The sequence below is a fragment of the Ranitomeya imitator genome, chromosome 2, assembly GCF_032444005.1.
Source record: "Ranitomeya imitator isolate aRanImi1 chromosome 2, aRanImi1.pri, whole genome shotgun sequence".
Lineage (NCBI taxonomy): Eukaryota > Metazoa > Chordata > Amphibia > Anura > Dendrobatidae > Ranitomeya > Ranitomeya imitator.
Window position 1 is genome coordinate 632,004,593 of NC_091283.1, and position 27,456 is coordinate 632,032,048.

At 44.1% G+C, this 27,456-nt stretch overlaps 1 protein-coding gene across 1 annotated transcript in view; it reads left to right on the forward strand.

Annotated features, from left to right (window-relative positions):
- Positions 1 to 26,883: 26,883 nt before the first annotated feature.
- P2RX3 (purinergic receptor P2X 3) overlaps positions 26,884 to 27,456 on the forward strand; it is a 170,516-nt gene continuing 169,943 nt past the window's right edge. The window contains exon 1 of the mRNA XM_069752615.1: positions 26,884 to 27,326. Within this exon, the coding sequence (XP_069608716.1) occupies positions 27,208 to 27,326 (119 nt within the window). The 5' untranslated portion in view covers positions 26,884 to 27,207. The remainder of the gene's footprint in view (positions 27,327 to 27,456) is intronic.

The following is a 27,456-nucleotide window of genomic DNA, read 5'->3' on the forward strand; positions in this document are numbered from 1 at the left end:
GTCAGCAAAGCGCGTCTGTCAACTTTGCGGGTTCATCCAGCCCACATGCACTCTTGAAGCACCATAATTCCCAGACCTCCGCAGACGTGAGTCTGGGCAGGCGGACTCTGCAGGCTGCGGTGGCGCACTTGTAAGTAGCGTTACACAGGGTCTGATCTGATGTTCCTGCCCAGGGACTGCTTTGGGACGTCCCACGGTCTGTACATGTATGTATATGTATATATGTATGTGTCTGTTTATTAAAAAAAAGGAACACTTAAACAATAGAGTATAACTCCAAGTAAATCAAACTTATGTGAAATCAAACTGTCCACTTAGGAAGCAACACTATTTGACAATTTTACATGCTGTTGTTTAAATAGAATAGACAACAGATGGAAATTATTGGCAATTATCAAGACAATAAAGGAGTGGTTCTGCAGGTGGGGACCACAGACCACATCTCAGTACTAGTGTTGAGCATTCCGATACCGCAAGTATCGGGTATCGGCCGATACTTGCGGTATCGGAATTCCGATACCGAGATCCGATATTTTTGTGATATCGGGTATCGGTATCGGAAGTGTAAAATAAAGAATTAAAATAAAAAATATTGTTATATTCACCTCTCCGGCGGCCCCTGGACATCAGCGGGAGGATCCGGCGTCCGGCACGGCTTCTTTCTTCAAAATGCGCGCCTTCAGGACCTGTGGAATGACGTCCCGGCTTCTGATTGGTCGCGTGCCGCCCATGTGACCGCCACGCGACCAATCAGAAGCCGCGACGTCATTCCTCAGCTAAAGTCCTAGAATGAGCGCCTTCTAGGACCTGAGGAATGACGTCGCGGCTTCTGATTGGTCGCGTGGCGGTCACATGGGCGGCACGCGACCAATCAGAAGCCGGGACGTCATTCCACAGGTCCTGAAGGCGCGCATTTTGAAGAAAGAAGCCGTGCCGGACGCCGGATCCTCCCGCTGATGTCCAGGGGCCGCCGGAGAGGTGAATATAACAATATTTTTTATTTTAATTCTTTATTTTACACTTTAATATGGATCCCAGGGCCTGAAGGAGAGTTTCCTCTCCTTCAGACCCTGGGATCCATGAGGATACATTCCGATACTTGATGTCCCATTGACTTGTATTGGTATCGGATATCGGTATCGGCGATATCCGATATTTTTCGGGTATCGGCCGATACTATCCGATACCGATACTTTCAAGTATCGGACGGTATCGCTCAACACTACTCAGTACCAATGCTTTCTGGCTGATGATTTGGTCACTTTTGAATGTTGGTTGCGCTTTCACACTCGTGGTAGCATAAGACGGGCTCTACAACCCACACAAGTGGCTCAGGTTGTGCAGCTCATCCAGGATGGCACATCAATGCGAGCTGTGTCAAGAAGGTTTTCTGTGTCTGTCAGCGTAGTGTTCAGAGGCTGGAGGCGTTACCAGTAGACAGTCCAGTACAGCAGGAGACGTGGAGGGGGCCGTAGGAGGGCAATAACCCAGCAGCAGGACCTTCTACCTCAACCTTTGTGCAAGGAGGATCAGGAGGCGCACTGCCAGAGCCCTGCAAAATGACTTCCAGCAGGCCTCAAATGTGCATGTGTGTGCAGAAACTGACTCCATGAGGATGGTCTGGGTGCCAGACATCCACAGATGGGGGTTGTGCTCACAGCCCAACACCGTGCAGGATGCTTGGCATTTGCCACAGAACACTTGGATTGGCAAATTCGCCACTGGCACCCTATGCTGTTCACAGATGAAAGCAGGTTCACACTGAGCACATGTGACAGACGAGTCTGGAGATGCCGTGGAGAGTGATCTGCTGTCTGCAACATCCTTCAGCATGACCGATTTGGCAGTGGGTCAGTACGGGTGTGAGGTGGCATTTCTTTGGAGGGCCGCACAGCCCTCCATGTGCTTGTCAAAGGTAGCCTGACTGCCATTAGGTACCGAGATGAGATCCTCAGACTTCTTGTGAGACCATATGCTGGTGCGGTTGGCCCTGGCTTCCTCGCAATGCAGGACAATGCCAAACCTCATGTGGCTGGAGTGTCAGTTCCTGCAAGATGAAGGCATTGAAGCTATGGACTGGCTCACTCGTTCCCAGACCTGAATCTGATTGAACACATCTGGGACATCATGTCTCACACCATCCACCAATGTCACCTTGCACCACAGACTGTCCAGGAGTTGGCGGATGCTTTAGTCCAGGTCTGGGCGTAGATCCCTCAGGATACCATCCGCCGCCTCATCAGAAGCATGCCCAGGCATTGTAGGGAGGTCATACAGGCACGTGTGTTATGACCTGGTGGTAAGGACAATAATGGACCTGGTGGTTAAGAGCACACGGAATGACCTGATAGTTACAAATAATATAGGACGAGCTCTGAGACGTGGGAACTCTGCTGACCGCAATCCCTAATCCTATCACACACACTAGAAATAGCCGTGGATTGCTCCTAACGCTCCCTATGCAACTCGACACAGCCTAAGGGACTAGCTAGCCCTGAAGATAGAAAAATAAGCCTACCTTGCCTCAGAGAAATTCCCCAAAGGAAAAGGCAGCCCCCCACATATAATGACTGTGAGTAAAGATGAAAATACAAACACAGAGATGAAAGAGATTTAGCAAAGTGAGGCCCGACTTACTGAACAGACTGAGGATAGGAAAGGTAACTTTGCGGTCAGCACAAAAAACTACAAAAAGACCACGCAGAGGGCGCAAAAGACCCTCCGCACCGACTCACGGTGCGGAGGCGCTCCCTCTGCGTCCCAGAGCTTCCAGCAAGCAAGACAAAAATCAAAATAGCAAGCTGGACAGAAAAATAGCAAACTAATGAAAAACAAGCAGGAACTTAGCTTCTGCTGGGAAGACAGGTCACAAGAACGATCCAGGAGGAACTAGACCAATACTGGAACATTGACAGGTGGCATGGAGCAAAGATCTAAGTGGAGTTAAATAGAGCAGCCAGCTAACGAATTAACCTCGTCACCTGTGGAAGGAAACTCAGAAGCCGCAGCCCCACTCACAACCAACAGAGGAAGCCCATGGACAGAACCAGCCGAAGTACCATTCATGACCACAGGAGGGAGCTTGACAACAGAATTCACAACACACGTGGAGGCCACACACCTATATGAGCATCATTTCCTTGTCTTGAGGCATTTTCACTGAAGTTGGATCAGCTTGTAACTTCATTTTCCACTTTGATTTTGAGCATCATTCCTACTCCAGACCTCCGTGGGATATTAGTTGTGATTTACGTAGATCATTTTTAGGTTTTATTGTTCTCAACACATTCCACTATGTAATGAATAAAGAATTACAACTGGAATATTTAATTTAGTGATATCTAGGACGTGGGAATTTAGTGTTCCCTTTATTTTTTTGAGCAGTGTGTATGTATGGTTGTGTGGGTGTGTGTATATGTGTATATGTGTGTATATATATATATATATATATATATATATATATATATCTATATATATAATTGTCTAAGGGTTTTTCTGTCTGTCCTGGAAATCCCGCGTCTCTGATTGGTCGAGGCCGCTCGACCAATCAGCAACGGGCACAGCATGGCGACGATGATGTCATAAAGGTTGCCTCGACCAATCAGCGACGGGCACAGTCTGCCGCGAATTCGCCTCGACCAATCAGTGACGGGCACAGTATCGACGTAGATGTCATAATGGTTGCCATGGCGACGATGATGTCATAAAGGTTGCCTCGACCAATCAGCGACGGGCACAGTCTGCCGCGAATTCTGGAATCATCATTGTCCATATACTAAGGGGACATGCATATTCTAGAATACCCGATGCGTTAGAATCGGGCCACAATCTAGTATATAATATACATTGAGTAAATAAGGAAAACTGCATAAAAAAATGGGCTTTAATGCCTGAACGGCAAGGCAACGTTTCGGAAATGGTATCCTTTCTCAATTTCGTTGCCACGCCGTTCAGGCATTAAAGCCCATTTTTTTATGCGGTTTTCCTTTTTTACTCAATATATAGCCATTTTTTTTCTTTTTTTTGTGCGGTTTTCCTTTTTTACTCTTATCACTGGAAGCCATTTGAACATTGGTTTGGAAAGCTCTGCACGACAATTGTAATACTGGATGCTGTTCTAATTTTGACTTATATATATATATTTTTTTTTTGCCAGAGCTCTGTGTGTGTATATATGTATGTGTGTGTTTGTGTGTGTATATATATATATACAGTCATGGCCAAAAGTATTGACACCCCTGCAATTCTGTCAGATAATACTCATTTTCTTCCTGAAAATGATTGCAAACACAAATTATTTAGTATTATTATCTTCATTTAATTTGTCTTAAATGAAAAAACACAAAAGAAAATGAAGTAAAAAGCAAAACATTGATCATTTCACACAAAACTCCAAAAATGGGCAAGACAAAAGTATTGGCACCCTCAGCCTAATACTTGGTTGCACAACCTTTAGCGAAAATAACTGCGACCAACCACTTCCGGTAACCATCAATGAGTTTCTTACAATGCTCTGCTGGAATTTTAGACCATTCTTCTTTGGCAAACTGCTCCAGGTCCCTGATATTTGAAGGGTGCCTTCTCCAAACTGCCATTTTTAGATCTCTCCACAGGTGTTCTATGGCAGGGGTCCCCAACTCCAGTCCTCAAGGCCCACCAACAGGTCATGTTTTCAGGATTTCCTTTGCATTGCACAGGTGATGCAATTATTACCTGGGCAAGACTAAGGAAATCCTGAAAACATGACATGTTGGTGGGCCTTGAGGACTGGAGTTGGGGACCCCTGTTCTATGGGATTCAGGTTTGGACTCATTGCTGGCCACCTTAGAAATCTCCAGTGCTTTCTCTCAAACCATTTTCTAGTGCTTTTTGAAGTGTGTTTTGGGTCATTGTCCTGCTGGAAGACCCATGACCTCTGAGGGAGACCCAGCTTTCTCACACTGGGCCCTACATTATGCTGAAAAATTTGTTGGTAGTCTTCAGACTTCATAATGCCATGCACACGGTCAAGCAGTCCAGTGCCAGAGGCAGCAAAGCAACCCCAAAATCAGGGAACCTTCACCATGTTTGACTGTAGGAACCGTGTTCTTTTCTTTGAATGCCTCTTTTTTTTCTCCTGTAAACTCTATGTTGATGCCTTTGCCCAAAAAGCTCTACTTTTGTCTCATCTGACCAGAGAACATTCTTCCAAAACGTTTTAGGCTTTTTCAGGTAAGTTTTGTCAAACTCCAGCCTGGCTTTTTCATGTCTCGGGGTAAGAAGTGGGGTCTTCCTGGGTCTCCTACCATACAGTCCCTTTTCATTCAGATGCCGATGGATAGTACGGGTTGACACTGTTGTACCCTCGGACTGCAGGGCAGCTTGAACTTGTTTGGATGTTAGTCGAGGTTCTTTATCCAACATCCGCTGTTGTGAATTCTGCTCTTGGGCTCCCTCCGGTGGTTGTAAGTGGCACTTTTGTGAGTTCTGCTCTTGGGCTCCCTCTTGTGGTTTCTAGTGGTATGGCTGCTCCTTGGATTTAGCTGTCTTCAGCTGCTTCCACTGATCGTCTTTTCTGCTCAGCTATTTATGCCTGGCTCTTTCCTTCAGCCAGTGCCACTTGTAAATGGTTCCTGGTTGGATTCACATCTCTTTGGATTTCCCTGTTATCCTGACCAGTTCAGCTAAGCTAAGTTTTTGCTTGCTCTTTTCTGTCCATAAATTGTGGACTTATCCGTTCTGTGCTTTCTATGTTTGTCCAGCTTATCAGTATGAATTAATTCTGTCTTGCTGGAAGCTCTGGGAAGCAGATTTACCCTCCACACCTTTAGTCAGGTGTGGAGATTTTTTGTAAACTCTGCGTGGATTTTTGTAGTGTTTTATACTGACCGCACAGTATTCCATCCTGTCCTATCTATTTAGCTAGACTGGCCTCCTGTGCTCATCCTGGTTTCATTCTGTGTATGTCTTTTCCCTCTCCACTCACAGTCATTATTTGTGGGGGGCTAATCTATCCTTTGGGGATTTTCTCTGAGGCAAGATAGTTCTCCTGCTTCTATCTTTAGGGGTAGTTAGCTCTTAGGCTGTGACGAGGTGCCTAGGGAGAGTTAGGAGCATCCCACGGCTACTTCTAGTGTTGTGTTGAGCTTAGGGACTGCGGTCAGTACAGTTACCACTTCCTTCAGAGCTCGTTCCATGTTGCTCCTAGACCACCGTATCATAACAATCCGCACAATCTTGTGTTGAAATCTCTTGTCAATTTTTCTTTTCCATCCACATCTAGGGAGATTAGCCACAGTACCATGGGCTTTAAACTTCTTGATGACACTGCGTACACAGGAACATTCAGGTCTTTGGAGATGGACTTGTAGCCTTGAGATTGCTCATGCTTCCTCACAATTTGGTTTGTCAAGTCCTCAGACAGTTCTTTGGTCTTCTTTCTTTTCTCCATGCTCAATGTGGTACACACAAGGACACAGGACAGAGGTTGAGTCAACTTTAATCCATGTCAATTGGCTGCAAGTGTGATTTAGTTATTGCCAACACCTGTTAGGTGCCACAGGTAAGTTACAGGTGCTGTTAATTACACAAATTAGAGAAGCATCACATGATTTTTCGAACAGTGCCAATACTTTTGTCCACCCCCTTTTTTATGTTTGGTGTGGAATTATATCCAATTTGGCTGTAGGACAATTCTTTTTGTGTTTTTTCATTTAAGACAAATTAAATGAAGATAATAACAAAGAATTTGTGTTTGCAATCATTTTCAGGAAGAAACTGAGTATTATCTGACAGATTTGCTGGGGTGTCAATACTTTTGGCCATGACTGTATATATATATATATATATATATATATATATATATATATATATATATATATATATATATATATACACACACACACACAAACACACACAGCTCTGGCAAAAATTGAGACCACTGCACTACTGCACTGTTTTATAAAAATCAGCTTCTCTACATGTCTGACAGTCATTCCATTCCAGTGTGAGTTGAATTCCAACTAGAGGACACCTCATTCTACTTAATGTGCTTCTGATTAGGTGATCGCCTAAACCTAATCTTATTTAACAAGGGAAAGTATAAAAAAAACCTGCTGTTGTGTTCACCATCCTCTTGCAATAAGACATGCTAAATGGCAAAACAAGTGCTAGTAATATCTTGTGAATTCTGCTTTTGGGTTCCCTCCAGTGGTTGTAGGTGGTAATGCAGTTGTCCCTGAGTTGCAGTCCTGGCCAGGTGTATCTGCTGATTGCAGTTCTGACTGGGGTATTTAGGTGTGCAGGATTCATTAGTCCTTGCCAGTTGTCCATGGTTCTGGGAGGTTTTGGATCTTTGTCTGGTTCCTCCTGCCTTGCTGCCAATTCAGCAAAGATAAGTGTCTGGTTGTTGTTTCTGTGGCACACATGCTGTGTGCTTAATAATTCTATGCTATTCATTTGTTTTCTCTTGTCCAGCTTAGATTGTGTCAGTGTTTTCTCAGTCTTGTTGGATTCTCTGGAGTTGCAGATATACGCTCCACATCTTTAGTTAGATGGTGGAATTTTTTGTATTTTCTGCTGTGGATATTTTTGGAAGGGTTTTAATACTGACCGCTTAGTATTCTGTCCTATCCTTTCCTATTTTAGCTAGAGTGGCCTCTTGTGCTAAATCCTGTTTCCTGCCTGCGTGTGTCTTTTCCTCTACTACTCACAGTCAATATTTGTGGGGGGCTGCCTATCTTTTGGGGTTCTGCTCCGATGCAAGGTAGAATTCCTATTTCCATCTATAGGGGTATTTAGTCCTCTGGATGTGTCAAGGTGTCTAGGATTTGTTAGGCACACCCCACGGCTACTTCTAGTTGCGGTGTTAAGTTTAGGATTTGCGGTCAGTACAGTTTCCACCAACTCAGAGAAAGTTCCATGCGGCTCCAAGGTCACCGGATCATAACAGTAATATCCCAAAGGTAACAGAAATGAAAAAATAACTTTTAACCATGCCAAAGGAGTTGAAAAGAAAAGTCTTAAAGGGCTCAATTCTGGCTTTACTATCAGAGTGATGCAGTGAGCGTTATGTTGCCTCCATCCTTAAAGTTTCTAAGACGGCAGTCCGTTACTACAAGGTCAAGCAGCAGACATTGGGGACAACAAAGCTACAAGGCCGGCAGAGGGCAAAAACGACTCTCCACTGACCGGGATGACAATCATCTTATTCGAATGTCACTCAGCAACCGTAGGTTGACATCAAGTGACCTACAAAAGAAATGGCAGCTGGGGTGAAGTGCATGGCAAGAACAGTTTGTAATTTTCAGCTTTGCCCAACACCTGGTAATCTAATGGTTAGACGGAGAGGCGTACAAGCCACAGTGTCTTACACCCACTGTGAAATTTGATGGAGGATCGGTGATGATCTGGGGATGCTTCAGCAAGGCTGGAATTGGGTAGGCTAATCTTTGTGAAGGACACATGAATCAAGCTGCATACAAGGTTATCCTGGAAAAACAGTTGATTCCTTCTCCTCAGGAAATGTTTCCCAACTCAAAGGACTGTTTTTTTTCCAGAAGGACAATTCGCTGTGCCACACAGCAAGGTCAGTCAATGTGTGGATGAAGGACCACCACATCAAATACCAGTCATGGCCAGCCCAATCTCCAGACCTGAACCCCATTGAAAACCTCCGGAATGTAATCAATAGATAGATGGATAGTCACAAGCTATTAAAAAACAAACAACTGCTTAAATTTTTGTACCAGTAGTGGCATAAGCTGACCCAAAAGCAGTGTGAAAGACTGGTGGAAAGCATGCCAAGACGCATGAAGGCTGTGATTACAAATCATGGTTATTCCACAAAATATTGATTTCTGAACTCTTCCTGAGTTAAAGCATCATTATTGTTGTTTCTGAATGATCATGAACTTGTTTTCTTAGCATTATTTGAGGTCTGCAAGCACTGCATTTTTTAATTTTGAGCATTTCTCATTTTCTGAAAATAAATACAAAATTTACTGCTTGGAAGTTCGAAGACGTCAGTAGTTTATAGAATAAAAGAGCAATTTACATTTTACTCAAAAATATACCTATAAAGAGAAAAATCAGACAAACTGAAAATTTTGCAGTGGTCTCTTTAATTTTTGCCAGAGCTGTATATATACATATATGTATGTGTCAGCTAGATACAATGTTCAAATATAATGTTTACACACACAAAACAAATGTTAGTGAAAATAATATATATGTATGTGTCAGCCAGATACCCTCATTAATAAAATGGTACATAAAGAGTTAAAAGACACACACACACAAACGAGAAATTTGCATGAAATGAATAAAAAAAAGGTTTTAAAAAACTGTAGGGTCCCGCCTAATTTCCATAACCAGCAAAGGGAAAGCTGAGGGCTGATGTTAATATTCTGGGAGGGAGCCAATGGCCATAAAGGTTCCCAGGCTCTTAATATCAGTTCACAAATGTTTGCTTAGCCTTTACTGGCTAGTTTACAGGGGATCCCCAGAAAAAAATTGACACGGGGTCCCCCTATAAAATCGAACCAGCAAAGACTAGGCAGACTGCTGCGGGCTGATATTAATAGCCTGGGAAGGGGTCATGTATATTGGTCCCCAAGGCTAAAAACATCAGCTCTCAGCTGCCCCAGAAATTGGGCATCTCAGGGTGGGTCCCCTCTTGAGGAGGAGGCATCATATCAACAGGGGACCCGCCCTGAGATGCTGAGGCTTGTATCGGTTAGAATCTATCAACTATGAGAAAAGCTAAGTAACCCTTTAGCAACGTTTTTTGCTTCTGATGAACCTCATGCAATTATTGAGGGGAAACGCGTCGAGTGTACAAGGGATATACTTATGAGTATGTAGATGACAGACATTTTTTTTGTGTCCAAGGGATTTGTCCGGTATTTCAACAGTTGATATGCTGATTGGTTTTAGGCTATGTGCATTGGCAATGAGTGGTGTATCAAGGGGATCTGGTTATATTTAAGACTGGGTCTGGTTCCTGAAATTGTGTATCATCAAACTATACTGTGTCTTGTATATATGCACTGTGAATGATTATTATACTAATGGGATCTGGACATACATATATATATAATCCTGAGGAGCATTTTTTACATCTCAAAAGCACTATAGCACCTTAACCCCTTCCCGACCTTTGACGCACCGTATGCGTCATGAAAACCTGTGCCAATCCGACCTGTGACGCAGCATATGCGTCATGGTCGGATTGCGCTCCTGCAGGCCGGGTAAAAGGGTTAACTGTAATTTCACCCGGCCTGCAGGGACAGGGGGAGTGGTACTTTAGCCCAAGGGGGTTGCTTCGCCCTCCCTGTGGCTACGATCGCTCTGATTGGCTGTTGAAAGTGACGTTTCACTTTTTCACTTTCAATCAGAGCGATAGTAATATTTCACCAATGAAAATTGGTGAAATATTACAATCCAGCCATGGCCGATGCTGCAATAGCAACAGCCATTGCTGGAGATAGCGATCTGCAACCCCCCCCCCCCCCACTGCCACCGATCTCCTCCCCTCCGGTCCTCCGTCCTGTCATATGCTGTCCTCCGCTCCCCTCGGTCCTCCTGTCTGCTCCCCCCCTGCTGTCCAATCACCCCCCCTCATACTTACCGACCTGTGTCCCTCCCGGTGTCCGTCCGTCTGTTCGATGGGCGCCGCCATCTTCCAAAATGGCGGGCGCATGCGCAGTGCACCCGTCGAATCTGCCGGCCGGCAGATTCGTTACAGGTACATTTTGATCGCTGTGATAGAACCTATCACAGCGATCAAAATAAAAAAAAATTATAAATAAATCCCCCTGTTATTACCCCCACAGGTAGGGACAATAATAAGATAAAGAAAAGAAAAAATTTTTTCTTCGCCCCACTAGGGTTAGGGTTGGTTCACACTGCGTCTAAGCACTCCGTTAGACGGACTACATTACACCGTGGAATAAACGCGGTGTAACGTAGTCCGTTACGGCCGCCTTTGTGTTATGAACTGGTGATTTAGAACCACAATGGACCTGGTGGTTAAGAGTACTGAAAATGACCTGATAGTTACTAATAACATAGGACGAGCTCTGAGACGTGGGAACTCTGCTGACCGCAATCCCTAATCCTATCACACCACACTAGAGGTAGCCGTGGAGCACTCCTGACCAGACCTAGGCACCTCGGGCACAGCCTGAGAAACTAGCTAGCCTGAAGATAGAAAAATAAGCCTACCTTGCCTCAGAGAAATTCCCCAAAGGAAAGGGCAGCCCCCCACATATAATGACTGTGAGTAAAGATGAAAATACAAACACAGAGATGAAATAGATTTTAGCAAAGTGAGGCCCGACTTACTGAATAGACTGAGGATAGGAAAGATAGCTTTGCGGTCAGCACAAAAACCTACAAACAACCACGCAGAGGGCGCAAAAAGACCCTCCGCACGACTAATGGTACGGAGGTGCTCCCTCTGCGTCCCAGAGCTTCCAGCAAGCAAAACAAACCAATACAGCAAACTGGACAGAAAAAATTGCAAACAAAAGTAACACAAGCAGAACTTAGCTTATGCAGGGCAGACAGGCCACAAGAACGATCCAGGAGAGAGCAAGACCAACACTGGAACATTGGAGGCCAGGAACAAAGAACTAGGTGGAGTTAAATAGAACAGCACCTAACGACTTAACCTCGTCACCTGAGGAAGGAAACTCAGAAGCCGCAGCCCCACTCACATCCACCAAAGGAAGCTCATGGACAGAACCAGCCGAAGTACCACTCATGACCACAGGAGGGAGCCTGACCACAGAATTCACAACAGTACCCCCCCCTTGAGGAGGGGTCACCGAACCCTCACCAGAGCCCCCAGGCCGACCAGGATGAGCCAAATGAAAGGCACGAACCAGATCGGCAGCATGAACATCAGAGGCAAAGACCCAGGATTTATATCTTCCTGACCATAACCCTTCCACTTAACCAGGTACTGGAGTTTCCGTCTCGAAAAACGAGAATCCAAAATCTTCTCCACTATATACTCCAACTCCCCCTCAACCAAAACCGGGGCAGGAGGATCAACGGATGGAACCACAGGTGCCACGTATCTCCACAACAATGACCTATGGAATACATTATGGATGGAAAAAGAAGCTGGGAGGGTCAAACGAAAAGACACAGGATTAAGAACCTCAGAAATCCTATACGGACCAATGAAACAAGGCTTAAACTTAGGAGAGGAAACTTTCATAGGAATATAACGAGACGACAACCAAACCAAATCCCCAACACGAAGTCGGGGACCCACACAGCGCCTGCGGTTAGCGAAACGTTGAGCCTTCTCCTGGGACAATGTCAAATTGTCCACTACATGAGTCCAAATCTGCTGCAACCTATCCACCACAGTATCCACACCAGGACAGTCCGAAGACTCAACCTGCCCTGAAGAGAAACGAGGATGGAAACCAGAATTACAAAAGAAAGGTGAAACCAAAGTAGCCGAACTAGCCCGATTATTAAGGGCGAACTCAGCCAACGGCAAAAAGGACACCCAATCATCCTGATCAGCAGAAACAAAACATCTCAAATATGTTTCCAAGGTCTGATTGGTTCGTTCAGTTTGGCCATTTGTCTGAGGATGGAAAGCCGAGGAAAAAGACAAATCAATGCCCATACTAGCACAAAAGGCTCGCCAAAACCTCGAAACAAACTGGGAACCTCTGTCAGAAACGATGTTCTCCGGAATGCTATGTAAACGAACCACATGCTGGAAAAACAATGGCACCAAATCAGAGGAGGAAGGCAATTTAGACAAGGGTACCAAATGGACCATCTTAGAGAAGCGATCACAAACCACCCAGATGACCGACATCTTTTGAGAGACAGGGAGATCCGAAATAAAATCCATAGAGATATGTGTCGAGGGCCTCTTCGGGACCGGCAAGGGCAAAAGCAACCCACTGGCACGAGAACAGCAGGGCTTAGCCCGAGCACAAATCCCACAGGACTGCACAAATGAACGCACATCCCGCGACAGAGACGGCCACCAAAAGGATCTAGCCACCAAATCTCTGGTACCAAAGATTCCAGGATGACCAGCCAACACCGAACAATGAACCTTAGAGATAACTCTACTTGTCCATTTATCAGGGACAAACAGTTCCTCCGCTGGGCAACGGTCAGGTCTATTAGCCTGAAATTTTTGCAGCACCCGCCGCAAATCAGGGGAGATGGCAGACAAAATTACCCCCTATTTGAGAATACCCGCCGGCTCAGGCAAACCCGTAGAGTAGAGTCGGGCACAAAACTCCTAGACAGAGCATCCGCCTTCACATTCTTAGAGCCCGGAAGGTACGAAACCACAAAGTCAAAACGGGAGAAAAACAGCGACCAACGAGCCTGTCTAGGATTCAACCGTTTGGCAGACTCGAGATAAGTCAAGTTCTTGTGATCAGTCAAGACCACCACGCGATGCTTAGCTCCTTCAAGCCAATGACGCCACTCCTCGAATGCCCACTTCATGGCCAGCAACTCTCGATTGCCAACATCATAATTACGCTCAGCAGGCGAAAACTTCCTGGAAAAGAAGGCACATGGTTTCATCACCGAGCCATCAGAACTTCTTTGCAACAAAACAGCCCCTGCTCCAATCTCAGAAGCATCAACCTCGACCTGGAACGGGAGCGAAACATCTGGCTGGCACAGCACAGGGGCAGAAGAAAAACGACGCTTCAACTCCTGAAAAGCTTCCACAGCAGCAGAAGACCAATTGACCACATCAGCACCCTTCTTGGTTAAATCAGTCAACGGTTTAGCAATACTAGAAAAATTATTGATGAAGCGACGATAAAAATTAGCAAAGCCCAGGAACTTTTGCAGACTCTTCAGAGATGTCGGCTGAGTCCAATCATAAATGGCCTGAACTTTAACAGGGTCCATCTCGATAGTAGAAGGGGAAAAAATGAAACCCAAAAATGAAACCTTCTGAACACCAAAGAGACACTTTGACCCCTTCACAAACAAAGAATTCGCACGCAGGACCTGGAACACCATTCTAACCTGCTTCACGTGAGATTCCCAATCATCCGAGAAGACCAAAATATCATCCAAGTATACAATCAGGAATTTATCCAGGTACTCTCGGAAGATGTCATGCATAAAGGACTGAAATACTGATGGAGCATTGGAAAGTCCGAATGGCATAACCAGGTACTCAAAATGGCCCTCAGGCGTATTAAATGCTGTTTTCCATTCATCGCCCTGTTTAATACGCACAAGATTATACGCACCACGAAGATCTATCTTGGTGAACCAACTAGCCCCCTTAATCCGAGCAAACAAATCAGACAGCAGCGGCAAGGGGTACTGAAATTTGACTGTGATTTTATTTAGAAGGCGGTAATCAATACAAGGTCTCAACGAACCATCCTTCTTGGCCACAAAAAAGAACCCTGCTCCCAATGGCGACGACGACGGGCGAATATGACCCTTCTCCAAGGATTCCTTTACGTAACTCCGCATAGCGGCGTGCTCAGGCACAGACAAATTAAACAGTCGACCTTTAGGAAATTTACTACCAGGAATCAAATCGATAGCACAATCGCAATCCCTATGCGGAGGTAGGGCATTGGACTTGGGCTCATCAAATACATCCCGGTAATCTGACAAGAACTCTGGGACCTCAGAAGGGGTGGATGATGAAATAGACAGAAATGGAACATCACCATGTACCCCCTGACAACCCCAGCTGGACACAGACATAGATCTCCAATCCAATACTGGGTTATGGACTTGTAGCCATGGCAACCCCAACACGACCACATCATGCAGATTATGCAACACCAAAAAGCGAATATCCTCCTGATGCACAGGAGCCATGCACATGGTCAGTTGGGTCCAGTACTGAGGCTTATTCTTGGCCAAAGGCGTAGCATCAATTCCTCTCAATGGAATAGGATACTGCAAGTGCTCCAAGAAAAACCCACAGTGCCTAGCATACTCCAAGTCCATCAAATTCAGGGCAGCGCCTGAATCCACAAATGCCATGACAGGATAGGATGACAAAGAGCAGATCAAAGTAACGGACAAAAGAAATTTCGACTGTACCGTACCAATGGTGGCAGACCTAGCGAACCGCTTAGTGCGCTTAGGACAATCGGAGATAGCATGAGTGGAATCACCACAGTAAAAACACAGCCCATTCCGACGTCTGTGTTCTTGCCGTTCAGCTCTGGTCAAAGTCCTATCACATTGCATAGGCTCAGGTTTATGCTCAGATAATACCGCCAAATGGTGCACAGTTTTACGCTCACGTAAGCGTCGATCGATCTGAATGGCCAAAGACATAGACTCATTCAGACCAGCAGGCATAGGAAATCCCACCATGACATCCTTAAGGGCTTCAGAGAGACCCTTTCTGAAAATTGCTGCCAGCGCACATTCATTCCATTGAGTGAGCACAGACCACTTCCTAAACTTCTGACAATATATCTCTACCTCATCCTGACCCTGACACAGAGCCAGCAAATTTTTCTCTGCCTGATCCACTGAATTAGGTTCATCATACAGCAATCCGAGCACCAGAAAAAACGCATCAATATCACATAATGCAGGATCTCCTGGCGCAAGGGAAAATGCCCAGTCTTGAGGGTCGCCACGTAATAAAGAAATAATGATCTTAACTTGTTGAACTGGGTCACCAGAGTAGCGGGGTTTCAAAGCCAGAAATAGTTTACAATTATTTTAAAAACTCAGAAACTTAGCTCTATCTCCAGAAAACAAATCAGGAATAGGAATTCTAGGTTCTAACATAGAATTCTGAACCACAAAGTCTTGAATATTTTGTACTCTTACAGTGAGATGATCCACACAAGAAGACAGGTCTTTAATGTCCATCACTACACCTGTGTCCTGAACCACCCAAATGTCTAGGGGAAAAGAAAGACAAAACACAGTGCAAAGAAAAAAAAATGGTCTCAGAACTTCTCTTTTCCCTCTATTGAGAAGCATTAGTACTTTTGTCCTCCAGTACTGTTATGAACTGGTGATTTAGAACCACAATGGACCTGGTGGTTAAGAGCACTGAAAATGACCTGATAGTTACTAATAACATAGGACGAGCTCTGAGACGTGGGAACTCTGCTGACCGCAATCCCTAATCCTATCACACCACACTAGAGGTAGCCGTGGAGCGCTCCTGACCAGACCTAGGCGCCTCGGGCACAGCCTGAGAAACTAGCTAGCCTGAAGATAGAAAAATAAGCCTACCTTGCCTCAGAGAAATTCCCCAAAGGAAAGGGCAGCCCCCCACATATAATGACTGTGAGTAAAGATGAAAATACAAACACAGAGATGAAATAGATTTTAGCAAAGTGAGGCCCGACTTACTGAATAGACCGAGGATAGGAAAGATAGCTTTGCGGTCAGCACAAAAACCTACAAACAACCACGCAGAGGGCGCAAAAAGACCCTCCACACCGACTAACGGTACGGAGGTGCTCCCTCTGCGTCCCAGAGCTTCCAGCAAGCAAAACAAACCAATACAGCAAGCTGGACAGAAAAAATAGCAAACAAAAGTAACACAAGCAGAACTTAGCTTATGCAGGGCAGACAGGCCACAAGAACGATCCAGGAGAGAGCAAGACCAACACTGGAACATTGATTGGAGGCCAGGAACAAAGAACTAGGTGGAGTTAAATAGAACAGCACCTAACAACTTAACCTCGTCACCTGAGGAAGGAAACTCAGAAGCCGCAGCCCCACTCACATCCACCAAAGGAAGCTCATGGACAGAACCAGCCGAAGTACCACTCATGACCACAGGAGGGAGCCTGACCACAGAATTCACAACACCTTTGACAGCAATGTCGGATGCATCACTAGCGCACGCCCACAATGGGCGTGCGCTAGGGATGTGCCGTCATTCAGTGACGGACCCGGAGACGTGGGCTGCAGCGTTTCCAGGTCCGTCACTGCTAGCGCAGATAGAGTTAGCAGATGCTCTATCTGCGCTAGCGTGATGCAAACGTCGGCACTTGCGCTAGCAGCAGCCCGTTAGCGTATGTGCTGAACGGGCTGCTGCTAGCGCAGTGTGAACCTGGCCTTAGGGTTAGGGTTATGGCTAGAATTAGGGTTAGAATTAGGCTATGTGCACACGGTGCGGATTTGGCTGCGGATCTGCAGCGGATTTGGCTGCGGATTGTTGCAGATTCATAGCAGTTTTCCATCAGGTTTACAGTACCATGTAAACCTATGGAAAACGAAATCCGCTGTGCCCATGGTGCGGAAAATACCGCGCGGAAACGCTGTATTGTTTTTTCCGCAGCGTTTTACACCTGTACCTCAATAGGAATCCACAGGTGAAATCCGCACAAAAAACATTGGAAATCCACGGTAAATCCGCAGGTAAAATGCAGTGCGGAAAAATCTCACACAAATCCACAACGTGGGCACATAGCCTTAGGGTTAGGGTTGGAATTAGGGCTAGGGTTGGAAATAGGGTTAAGATTAGGCTGTGGTTAGGGTTAGGGTTGTGGTTAGGGGTGTGTTGGGGTTAGGGTTGTGATTAGGGTTATGGCTAGAGTTGGGATTAGGGTTAGGGGTGTGTTGGGGTTAATGTTGGAGTTAGAATTGAGGGGTTTCCACTGTTACGGCACATCAGGGGTCTCCCAACGCATCATGGCGCCACCATTGATTCCCATCAATCTTGAATTCAAAAAGTCAAATGGTGCTCCCTCCCTTCCGAGCCCCGACGTGCGCCCAAACAGTGGTTTACCCTCACATATGGGGTACCAGCACACTCAGGACAAACTGGGCAACAATTATTGGGGGTCCAATTTCTCCTGTTACCCTTGTGAAAATAAAAAATTGCTTGCTAAAACAATTTTTGAGGAAAGAAAAATGATTTTTTATTTTCACGGCTTTGCGTTGTAAACTTCTGTGAAGCATTTGGGGGTTCAAAGCGCTCACCACATATGTAGATAAGTTCCTTGAGGGGTCTAGTTTCCAAAGTGGGGTCACTTGTGGGGGGTTTCTACTGTTTAGGCATATCAGTGGCTCTGCAAACGCACCGTGACGCCCGCAGACCATTCCATCAAAGTCTGCATTTCAAAAGTCACTACTTACCTTCCGAGCCCCGACGTGTGCCCAAACAGTGGTTTACCCCCACATATGGGGTATCAGTGTACTCAGGACAAACTCGGCAACAACTATTGGTGTCCAATTTCTCCTGTTCCCCTTGTGAAAATTGCTTGCTAAAACATCATTTTTGAGGAAAGAAACATGTGAAGCACTTGAGGGTTTAAAGTGGTCACCTCACATCTAGATTAGTTCCTTGGGAGGTCTAGTTTCCAAAATGGGGTCACATGTGGGGAAGCTACAATGTTTAGGCACACAGGGGCTCACCAAACGCGACATGGTGTCAGCTAACGATTGGAGCTAATTTTTCAGTCAAATGGCGCTCCTTTCCTTCCGAGCCCTGCCGTGTGCCCAAACAGTGGTTTACCCCCACATGTGAGGTATCAGTGTACTCAGGAGAAATTGCCCAATACATTTTAGGATCCATTTTATCCTGTTGCCCATGTGGAAATGAACAAATTGAGGCTAAAAGAAATTTTTTGTGAAAAAAAGTACTTTTTTCATTTTTACGGATCAATTTGTGAAGCACCTGGGGGTTCATCGTGCTCACTATGCATCAAGATAAGTTCCTTTGGGGGTCTAGTTTCCAAAATGGGGTCACATGTGGGGGAGCTCCAATGTTTAGGCACACAGGGGCTCTCCAAACGCGACATGGTGTCCGCTAGCGATTGGAGCTAATTTTTCATTCAAAAAGTCAAATGGCGCTCCTTCCCTTCTGAGCCTTGCCGTGTGCACAAACAGTGGTTTGTGACCACATATGAAGTATCGATGTACTCAGGAGAAATTGCCCAACACATTTTAGGATCCATTTTATCCTGTTACCCATGTGAAAATGAAAAAATTGAGGCTAAAATAATTTTTTTGTGAAAAAAAAGTACTTTTTCATTTTTAAGGATCAATTTGTGAAGTACCTGGGGGTTCAACGTGCTCACTATGCATCTAGATAAGCTCCTTGGCACACAGGGGCTCTCCAAACGCGACATGGTGTCCGCTAATGATTGGAGCTAATTTTTCATTCAAAAAGTCAAATGGCGCTCCTTCCCTTCTGAGCCTTGCCGTGTGCACAAACAGTGGTTTGTGACCACATATGAGGTATCGATGTACTCAGGAGAAATTGCCCAACACATTTTTGGATCCATTTTATCCTGTTACCCATGTGAAAATGAAAAAATTGAGGCTAAAATAAATTTTTTGTGAAAAAAAAGTACTTTTTCATTTTTAAGGATCAATTTGTGAAGTAACTGGGGGTTCAACGTGCTCACTATGCGTCTAGATAAGCTCCTTGGGGGGTCTAGTTTCCAAAATGGGGTCACTTGTGGGGGAGCTCCAATGTTTAGGCACACAGGGGCTCTCCAAACGCGACATGGTGTCCGCTAAAGATTGGAGCCAATTTTTCATTGAAAAAGTCAAATGGTGCTCCTTCCCTTCCGAGCCCTGTCGTGCGCCCAAACAGTGGTTCCCTCCCACATATGGGGTATTGGTGTACTGAGGACAAATTGTACAATAACTTTTGGTGTCCAGTTTCTCTTTTTACCCTTGGGAAAATAAAAAAAATTGTTGCTAAAACACCATTTTTGTGACTAAAAAGTTAAATGTTCATTTTTTCCTTCCATGTTGCTTCTGCTGCTGTGAAGCACCTGAAGAGTTAATAAACATCTTGAATGTGGCTTTGAGTACCTTGAGGGGTGCAGTTTTTAGAATGGTGTCACTTTTGCTTATTTTCTGCCATATAGACCCCTCAAACTGACTTCAAATGTGAGGTGGTCCCTAAAAAAATGGTTTTGTAAATTTTGCTGTAAAAATGAGAAATCGCTGGTCAAATTTTAACCCTTATAACTTCCTAGCAAAAAAAAATTTGGTTCCAAAATTGTGTAGACATGTGGGTAATGTTATTTATTAACTATTTTGTGTCACATAACTCTCTCGCTTAACAGAATAAAAATTCAAAATTTGAAAATTGCAAAATTATCGACCTAAATTTACCACGAACATGAAGCTCAATATGTCACGAAAAAACAATCTCAGAACTGCTAGGGTTCGTTGAAGCGTTCCTGAGTTATTACCTCATAAAGGGACCCTGGTCAGAATTACAAAAAACGCCCAGGTCTTTAAGGTCAAAATAGGCTGGGTCATGAAGGGGGTTAATATATTTCGCCCTCAACCGCCTGACAAGGGATAGGATAGAGGATAGCCGTCGAGGAGCGGGGGTTCCATTGGCGTATTAAAATAGGGTGCCAACCTCCGCTGACAGGTAGGGGCAGTATAGATGCAATTAGAGATCTACCACCTTATCGTTGTTGACTAAACAAATGATTGGGGTTTGTTATGAATGATTAAGACAATCTCATCCCATCTTGTTAGGGCCCTATAGGGGTAGGAGGGACAGTCAACGGTGAGCGGGGGCGCCATTTGCGCAGGTTTTTAGGGTGCCAACCTCCGCTGGCAGGTAGGGTGCATGTAGTGGAGTGCAGGGGTAGGCACAACCCTGGTCTTTCCTATTGCTGTTGTTCCTATTGTTGTTGTCATGGTGATGGTTTGTGTTAGTGCACCAATTTTTGGATTTTAATAAATTGATTAATAAAAGGTATTTTTTATCTATTGAGCACAGGGGATTTTTTCTGTGAGTTCACCTCTGGCTTTTACAACAGCTTACAGTCTCTTGAAGCCATGTCTGTGATCTGCTTTTTTTCTACAAAATTAAACAACTGAATGAACATCCTGCAAGGCCGATGATTCCATAATTTTTGCCAGGGGTTGTATAATCCACCTGTGTGTAATCAAGTCTCCGTATGAATGCACCTTCTCTGTGATAGTCTCAGGGCACAGAGAGCATCATGAAGACCAAGGAACACAACAGGCAGGTCTGTGATACTGTTGTGGAGAAGTTTAAAGCCGGATTTGGATACAAAATTATTTCTAAAACTTTAAAACATCCCAAGGAGCACTATGCAAGCGATTATTTTGAAATGGAAGGAGTATCATACCACTGCAAATCTACCGAGACCCGGCCATCCCTCTAAACTTTCATCTCAAACAAGGAGAAGACTGATCAGAGATGCAGCCAAGAGGCCCATGATCACTCTGGATGAACTGCAGAGATCTGCAGCTCAGGTGGGACAGTCTGTCCATAGGGCAACAATCAGTCGTGCACTGCACAAATCTGGCCTTTATGGAAGAGTGGCAAGAAGAAAGCCATTTCTCACAGATATCCATAAAAAGTGTTTAAAGTTTGCAACAAGCCACCTGAGAGACACACCAAACATGTGGAAGAAGGTGCTCTGGTCAGATGAAACCAAAATCGAACTTTTTGGCAACAATGCCAAACGATATGTTTGGCGTAAAGGCAACACAGCTCATCACCCTGAACGCACCATCCCCACTGTCAAACATGGTGGTGGCAGCATCATGGTTTGGGCCTGCTTTTCTTCAGCTGGGACAGGGAAGATGGTTAAAATTGATGGGAGGATTGATGGAGCCAAATACAGGTCCATTCTTGAAGAAAACCTGTTGGAGTCTGCAAAAGACCTGAGACTGGGACGGAGATTTGTCTTCCAACAAGACAATGATCCCAAACATAAAGCAAAAACTACAATGGAATGGTTCACAAATAAACGCATCCAGGTGTTAAAATGGCCAAGTCAAAGTCCAGACCTCAATCCAATAGAGAATCTGTGGAAAGAGCTGAAAGCTGCTGTTCACAAACGATCTCCATCAAACCTCACTGAGCTCGAGCTGTTTGCCAAGGAAGCATGGGCAAGAATTTCAGTCTTTCGATGTACAAAACTGATAGAGACATACCCCAAGCTGTAAATCATGCAGGTGCAGCGATGAAAACTTATTCTCCGAACACTAACAAATACTCGGAGATCACCCGAGCGTGTTCGGGAAAACCTGAGCAACGAGTATACTCGCTCATCACTACTTAGAATCATTGAATGTTATAGTTGAAAGGGACCTCCAGGCACATCATGTCCAACCTCTGCTCAATGCAGGATTCACTAAATCATCTTCGACAGATATATGTCCAGCCTCTGTTTGAAGACTCTCCACTAGTGATGAGCGATTATACTCGTTACTCGGGTTTCCCCGAGCATGCTCAGGTGGTCTCTGAGTATTTCGGCGTGCTTGGAGATTTAGTTTTTGTCATCGCAGCTGCATGATTTGCGGCTACCAGACAGGCTTCATACATATGGGAATTCCCTAACAATCCGGCAACCCCAACATGTATTCAGGCTGCTTAGCAGTCGCAAATCATGCAGCTGCGGCAACGAAAACTAAATCTCCAGTTTTTCAATGTGTTTTTTTTTTTTTTTAAATGTGGTGCCCAGAACTGGACACATTATTCCAGATGAGGCCTAACCAAGGAGGAGTAGGGGGGATAATTACTTCAGATTATCTGGACTGTATGCTTATCTTAATACTTTCCAGAACTGTTAGCCTTTTTTTTTGCTGCTGTCTCACACTTGACTCATGCAGTCTGATCTGTTAGTATACCCCAATATTTTTCACACTTGCTGTTGCTTAATTCTATTCCTCCCATTCTGTAGATGTTCTTTAATTTTTTCTTGCCCAGATGTAGAATCCTACATTACTGCCTACTTGCATTTCTCCACATTCTATTAGTTGCTACTAGAGATGGGCGAACTGTAAAGTTTGGGGTTCGTACCATTTACTTAGTGTCTGGTGATGAACTCCAAACAATGACTTCTCCTGAAAAGTCCGTTTTAATGGTTTGGGGAGGAGAATGAGACTGACTCTTTAGTGAGATCAACTAAACTTTCCTCAACCATGTTCTTGAGTCCAGGTTGCAAAGATGTTCTTGTGGGCTGTCCAATTCACACAAAAAGCATGGGTACTTCATGAATCCTCCTTGCAGCCCAAGGAGTAAAGCGAAAACTTTCAGTTCACCACATATTGAGCATCCTTGAGCCTCTTAGTTAACTTTCTTGAGAATAAAGTCTAAATTCTCTTGGATTTCCTTAAAGTGCACAAAATGTCCTACATGCACTGAAGCTTCCTTGCTGCCATTGTGCAGTAGCACAGCTTTCAGAATTTTTATTGGACGAATCAAGTTTCCAATTTCTCACAATTGTACTCAATGTTAAATTTGACCATGATCATCACTGCAAATCATTAGAGCACCGTCTTGAGAAAAATATGGAAGGAATTTCTTTTCTCTGCTTCTGTACCATGAAAATACATTTTTAACAAATCTAATGACACCAAATTCACCCACCAAAGGTCACACAAAGCGGTCAAAGTATGATGCAGTAAAACGCCTATGAAGCTAGTGTTTGTGAAAAAACTGTGAAGAAATTTTTCAGTTTATTTTCTGAATTCAGCGACCGAAAGTATGTAAAAATCACCTTTTCAAACAACTTTACCATTGCAGACCTGTGTAGTTTGTTCAAAGATCGTTCCCGGTATAGAAGTAAGTCTCACTGGCCTATAAGTTACTGGCTCCATCTTTTTTCCTTTTTTGAAGATGGGGACAACATTTTTGCCCTTCTCCAATCTTCTGGGACTTCTCCAGGACTCCAAAAAATTTCCAAAGATTTTAGGTAGTGGTTCTGCAATTTCCTCTATCTCTTTCAGTACTCTAGGATGTAATTCATCTGGGCCAATAACTTGGGGTTATTCAGTTTGAAAAAACAAAGGCATTGGGGCGCTCTTATTACAATGGAGAAATACATGAAGCAACAGTACAGAGACGTTTCTAATACGGATGAGTGAACCCTAATGGTAACGTTCGGGGTCTGTACCAGATACCTAGTGTCCACCCTTGAACAATGATATTTTAATTTATGTCCAGTATCCTGTTCGGGTATGCCAGTCTAATAAAGCTTGTTGAAAGGCTGCAGCACAGCCAATCAACAAGCTCTTAGACAGTAGGCACTACCAGAGCCATCACAGCCATGACAAGTATTAGCATGACTGTGATTGGCCACCGCAGCACGTGACACGGCCTGTATAAACATAAGGATGAATGACCTCGGGGAGATCAAAACATCCAACACCGTGGAGACACCATCACGTGTTTCTCAACGCAGTGATCCAGAACACTGCTCCCATCCCTTATGGTAAATATGCAAATGCATGTAGAAAAGCCGCGGAGACACCATCATGTGTTTCTCAACGTAAGCAATAAATAGCCAGGTCTTTCACTGGGAAGGAACAACCACGGGAAGGGCAGCATCCAAAAAGGAAAACCACCTATGCCAAAACATGGTATCCATCCAGACAGCTGTTTTGGGGTATTTGCCACTCATCAGTGTGGAGTAGGAAACTGGCTATTAGGAGCAGTGCCTAGTAAAAGGACTATAAACATAAGGATGAATGACCTCGGGGAGATCAAAACATCCAACACCGCGGAGACATCGCGGCTTTTCTACATGCATTTGGGATGGGGGCAGTGTTCTGGATCACTGCGTTGAGAAACACGTGATGGTGTCTCCGCAGTGTTGGTTGTTTTGATCTCCCCAAGGTCATTCATCCTTATGTTTATAGTCCTTTTACTAGGCACTGCTCCTAATAGCCAGTTTCCTACTCCCGGTGAAAGACCTGGCTATTTATTGCTTGCGTTGAGAAACACATGATGGTGTCTCCGTGGCTTTTCTACATGCAACAGCCTGTATAAAGGCTGGATCACGAGTGTCTCTGCCATTATGCTCTCATTAGTGTAGGGATAGGAAGCAGCTGGAGTGAGGGGCAGAGTCTGTGCACTCTGCAAAAAAAGCTGCTGTTTGTACTCTGCAACACATATCTGTGGGAGTACTGTGCTAAAAGTAGCTGTGTGTGTACTATTCACCCATATATGTGGGATTACTGCACCTTTGAGCCGCTGTGTGTACTGTGCAATCCTTGCCTGCATGAATACTGTAGCTTTTGAGCCTTTAAGCTACTGTGTGTACTCTTTGGGAGTACTGTTCCTTTAAGCCGCGGTGTGTACTCTGCCCCCCTATGCCTGTGGGAGTAAATTCCTTTAAGCCGCTGTGTGTATTCTGCAATATTTAAGCACTTTAAGTTTTCTTGTAGTCTGGCTTAACAAATAATTGGCCTCAGCCATCTCATTGCCATTTATAGGCCAAAGAAATAATTTTTCAGGACAGCTGTGTGTTTTCTAGTAGTGTTGTAAATAAATAATTGGCATCAGACGTCTCATTGCCATTTATAGGCTAAATACATAATTTTCATAAGCTCGTGAGTGTTTTCTAGTAGTCTGGTAAGTGAATAATTGGCTTCAGCCATTTCATTGACATATATAGGCCAAATAAATATTTTTTAAGGATCGCTATGTTTTCTAGTAAAATAAAATAACTAAGACCCACTGAGGGAACCATTAGTAAACTGCCATGAGGACCAATAGTCCAGTGTATAGACCTCGGACAGACCATCAGAATAGGAAACTCTAAAACATACCAATATGAGAGAAAAAACTGTGGAGCAGTGGAGCAACACTGTCCAACTTAATGCTTAAAGAGTATATATTTTTTCACTTGAATCATTACAAAATACCACTAGTGAAAAAATATTTTGCATAGTACACTCACATAAACACAAGAGACCATAAAACAAGAAAATCAGGTAGAAAATGGCTGCTATGTCCAGGTTACAGCAAGCAAAAAATGGTGAGAAGGGGTAAGAGGACAATTTTAGGCTTGCGCTGATTGCTGGCCAACTAAAGTTTGCTAAATGAGCTGGTGATGTCGCTTCATGTGAGAGCCATAGTTCTCCGTATATAAGAACAGGGAAATCCACAGTTTATTTTCTTGCAGAGCACCAAAGTATCATTTGGCGGCAATGTGCAAAAGAACTCCCACACGCGAGAATCTCACACGAACGACTCGCCAACACTGCCACCAGGACTTTCAGGCACTGTAAAGCCTTCTGCACTAACAGCACGTGCAGAATTACCTGCTCCAGAGCTGACTGCAGGAAAAGCTGATTTGGCCCCAGAAGATGTTTTCAATGCACGTCGCCTGCACTGTGTATAGCTCATGCCACCAACCTCCTTCTCTGATGACCTCTACTCTCAATTACCCCTGCCTGGTTATCAGGTTTTGTCCAACACGGAATCATCATTTTCATTGTTATCCATGATCCATCTGATAGTTGCCTGTGTGTGAAATAGTCAGCACTCCCTAATTTTTCCTTAGTATGGGGCTATTAGCATTTGCATCATGGGGTTGTTACCTTCCTCTGGATCAACACGTTAGGCTATAGGTTGAACTCAATGGAATTATGTCTTCTTTTAACCTCAAAATTATAATACAGAACACGATTTAAAAATATTTGAGGTCTCCATTTTAATTTTTGCAATTTAACACTATTTTTTTTTCAAATCCAAGAAGAGAACAGAAGTTATTAAAATGTGTCTATTTTACATCATGAATGATTAGACAATGGGCCCTGGCACCATTACAGCATGCATTGTGGATGGCAGTGCTCCTGCATTAGAAGATTTTGTTTCTTGTGTTACTTTTGCCTTGAGTTGATATTTCCTTTCTTTTTGTTAAGTGTATTATCTTCCAAGAATGAACCTTGTCGTATTGAGAGGTCTTTTTCCTTGATGTTATTATATTCCTCCTGACTTCATCTGTAGTAATTGAGTTTTGCAAATTGAAACATTTTAACGGTCCATTGAGAATTTCAGAAGAAACCCTTTTACATTGGCTTAAGAAATGAGGAAACGTCACTTAAACATCAGATAAGAACCATATCAAGAACCATTTACTGCAAGCAAGCATACTAGAATTGTCATTTATGTAGGAGGTCACAGAAGATGTTCTTTTCAGGAAAAAATAATACCGAAGATTACAAAAGAAGTTACATTTATAACCCTAGTCTCAGAGGCTGGATATGGTCATTATAGCTAAAAGGGTCTTTGCGAGTTAAAGCTTTAATAATTGATGAGGGACTGCTTCGAGAATTAACATTTGCAGTTACTAAAAGTGCTAAAGAAGCCAAGACTCTTAAGACGCTTCCAAGATTAAGACACCTTCAGAATCACTACAGTAATTGATCGCAGCAGAAAACATCGGACACAGGAGACGTGTCGGAAATAAGCTTTTTTTTTAAGGAAAACCCTCAACTTGAGAGGAATTTCAAAACACCATGGGTTGTGTCACTGACTTCTTCACCTATGAAACGACCAAGTCTGTGGTGGTTAAAAGTTGGACAATTGGAGTCATCAACAGGGCAGTGCAGCTTCTCATTATAACCTATTTTGTGTGGTGAGTAGATTGGATCACTCTCTATTTGATAAGTTACTAGGCAATATTATGCATTTGGTGTCTACACAACTGGGGATTTAAAGATTTTTTTGAACTATAATGTTTTTTAGATCGATGGTAGAAGAAAAGT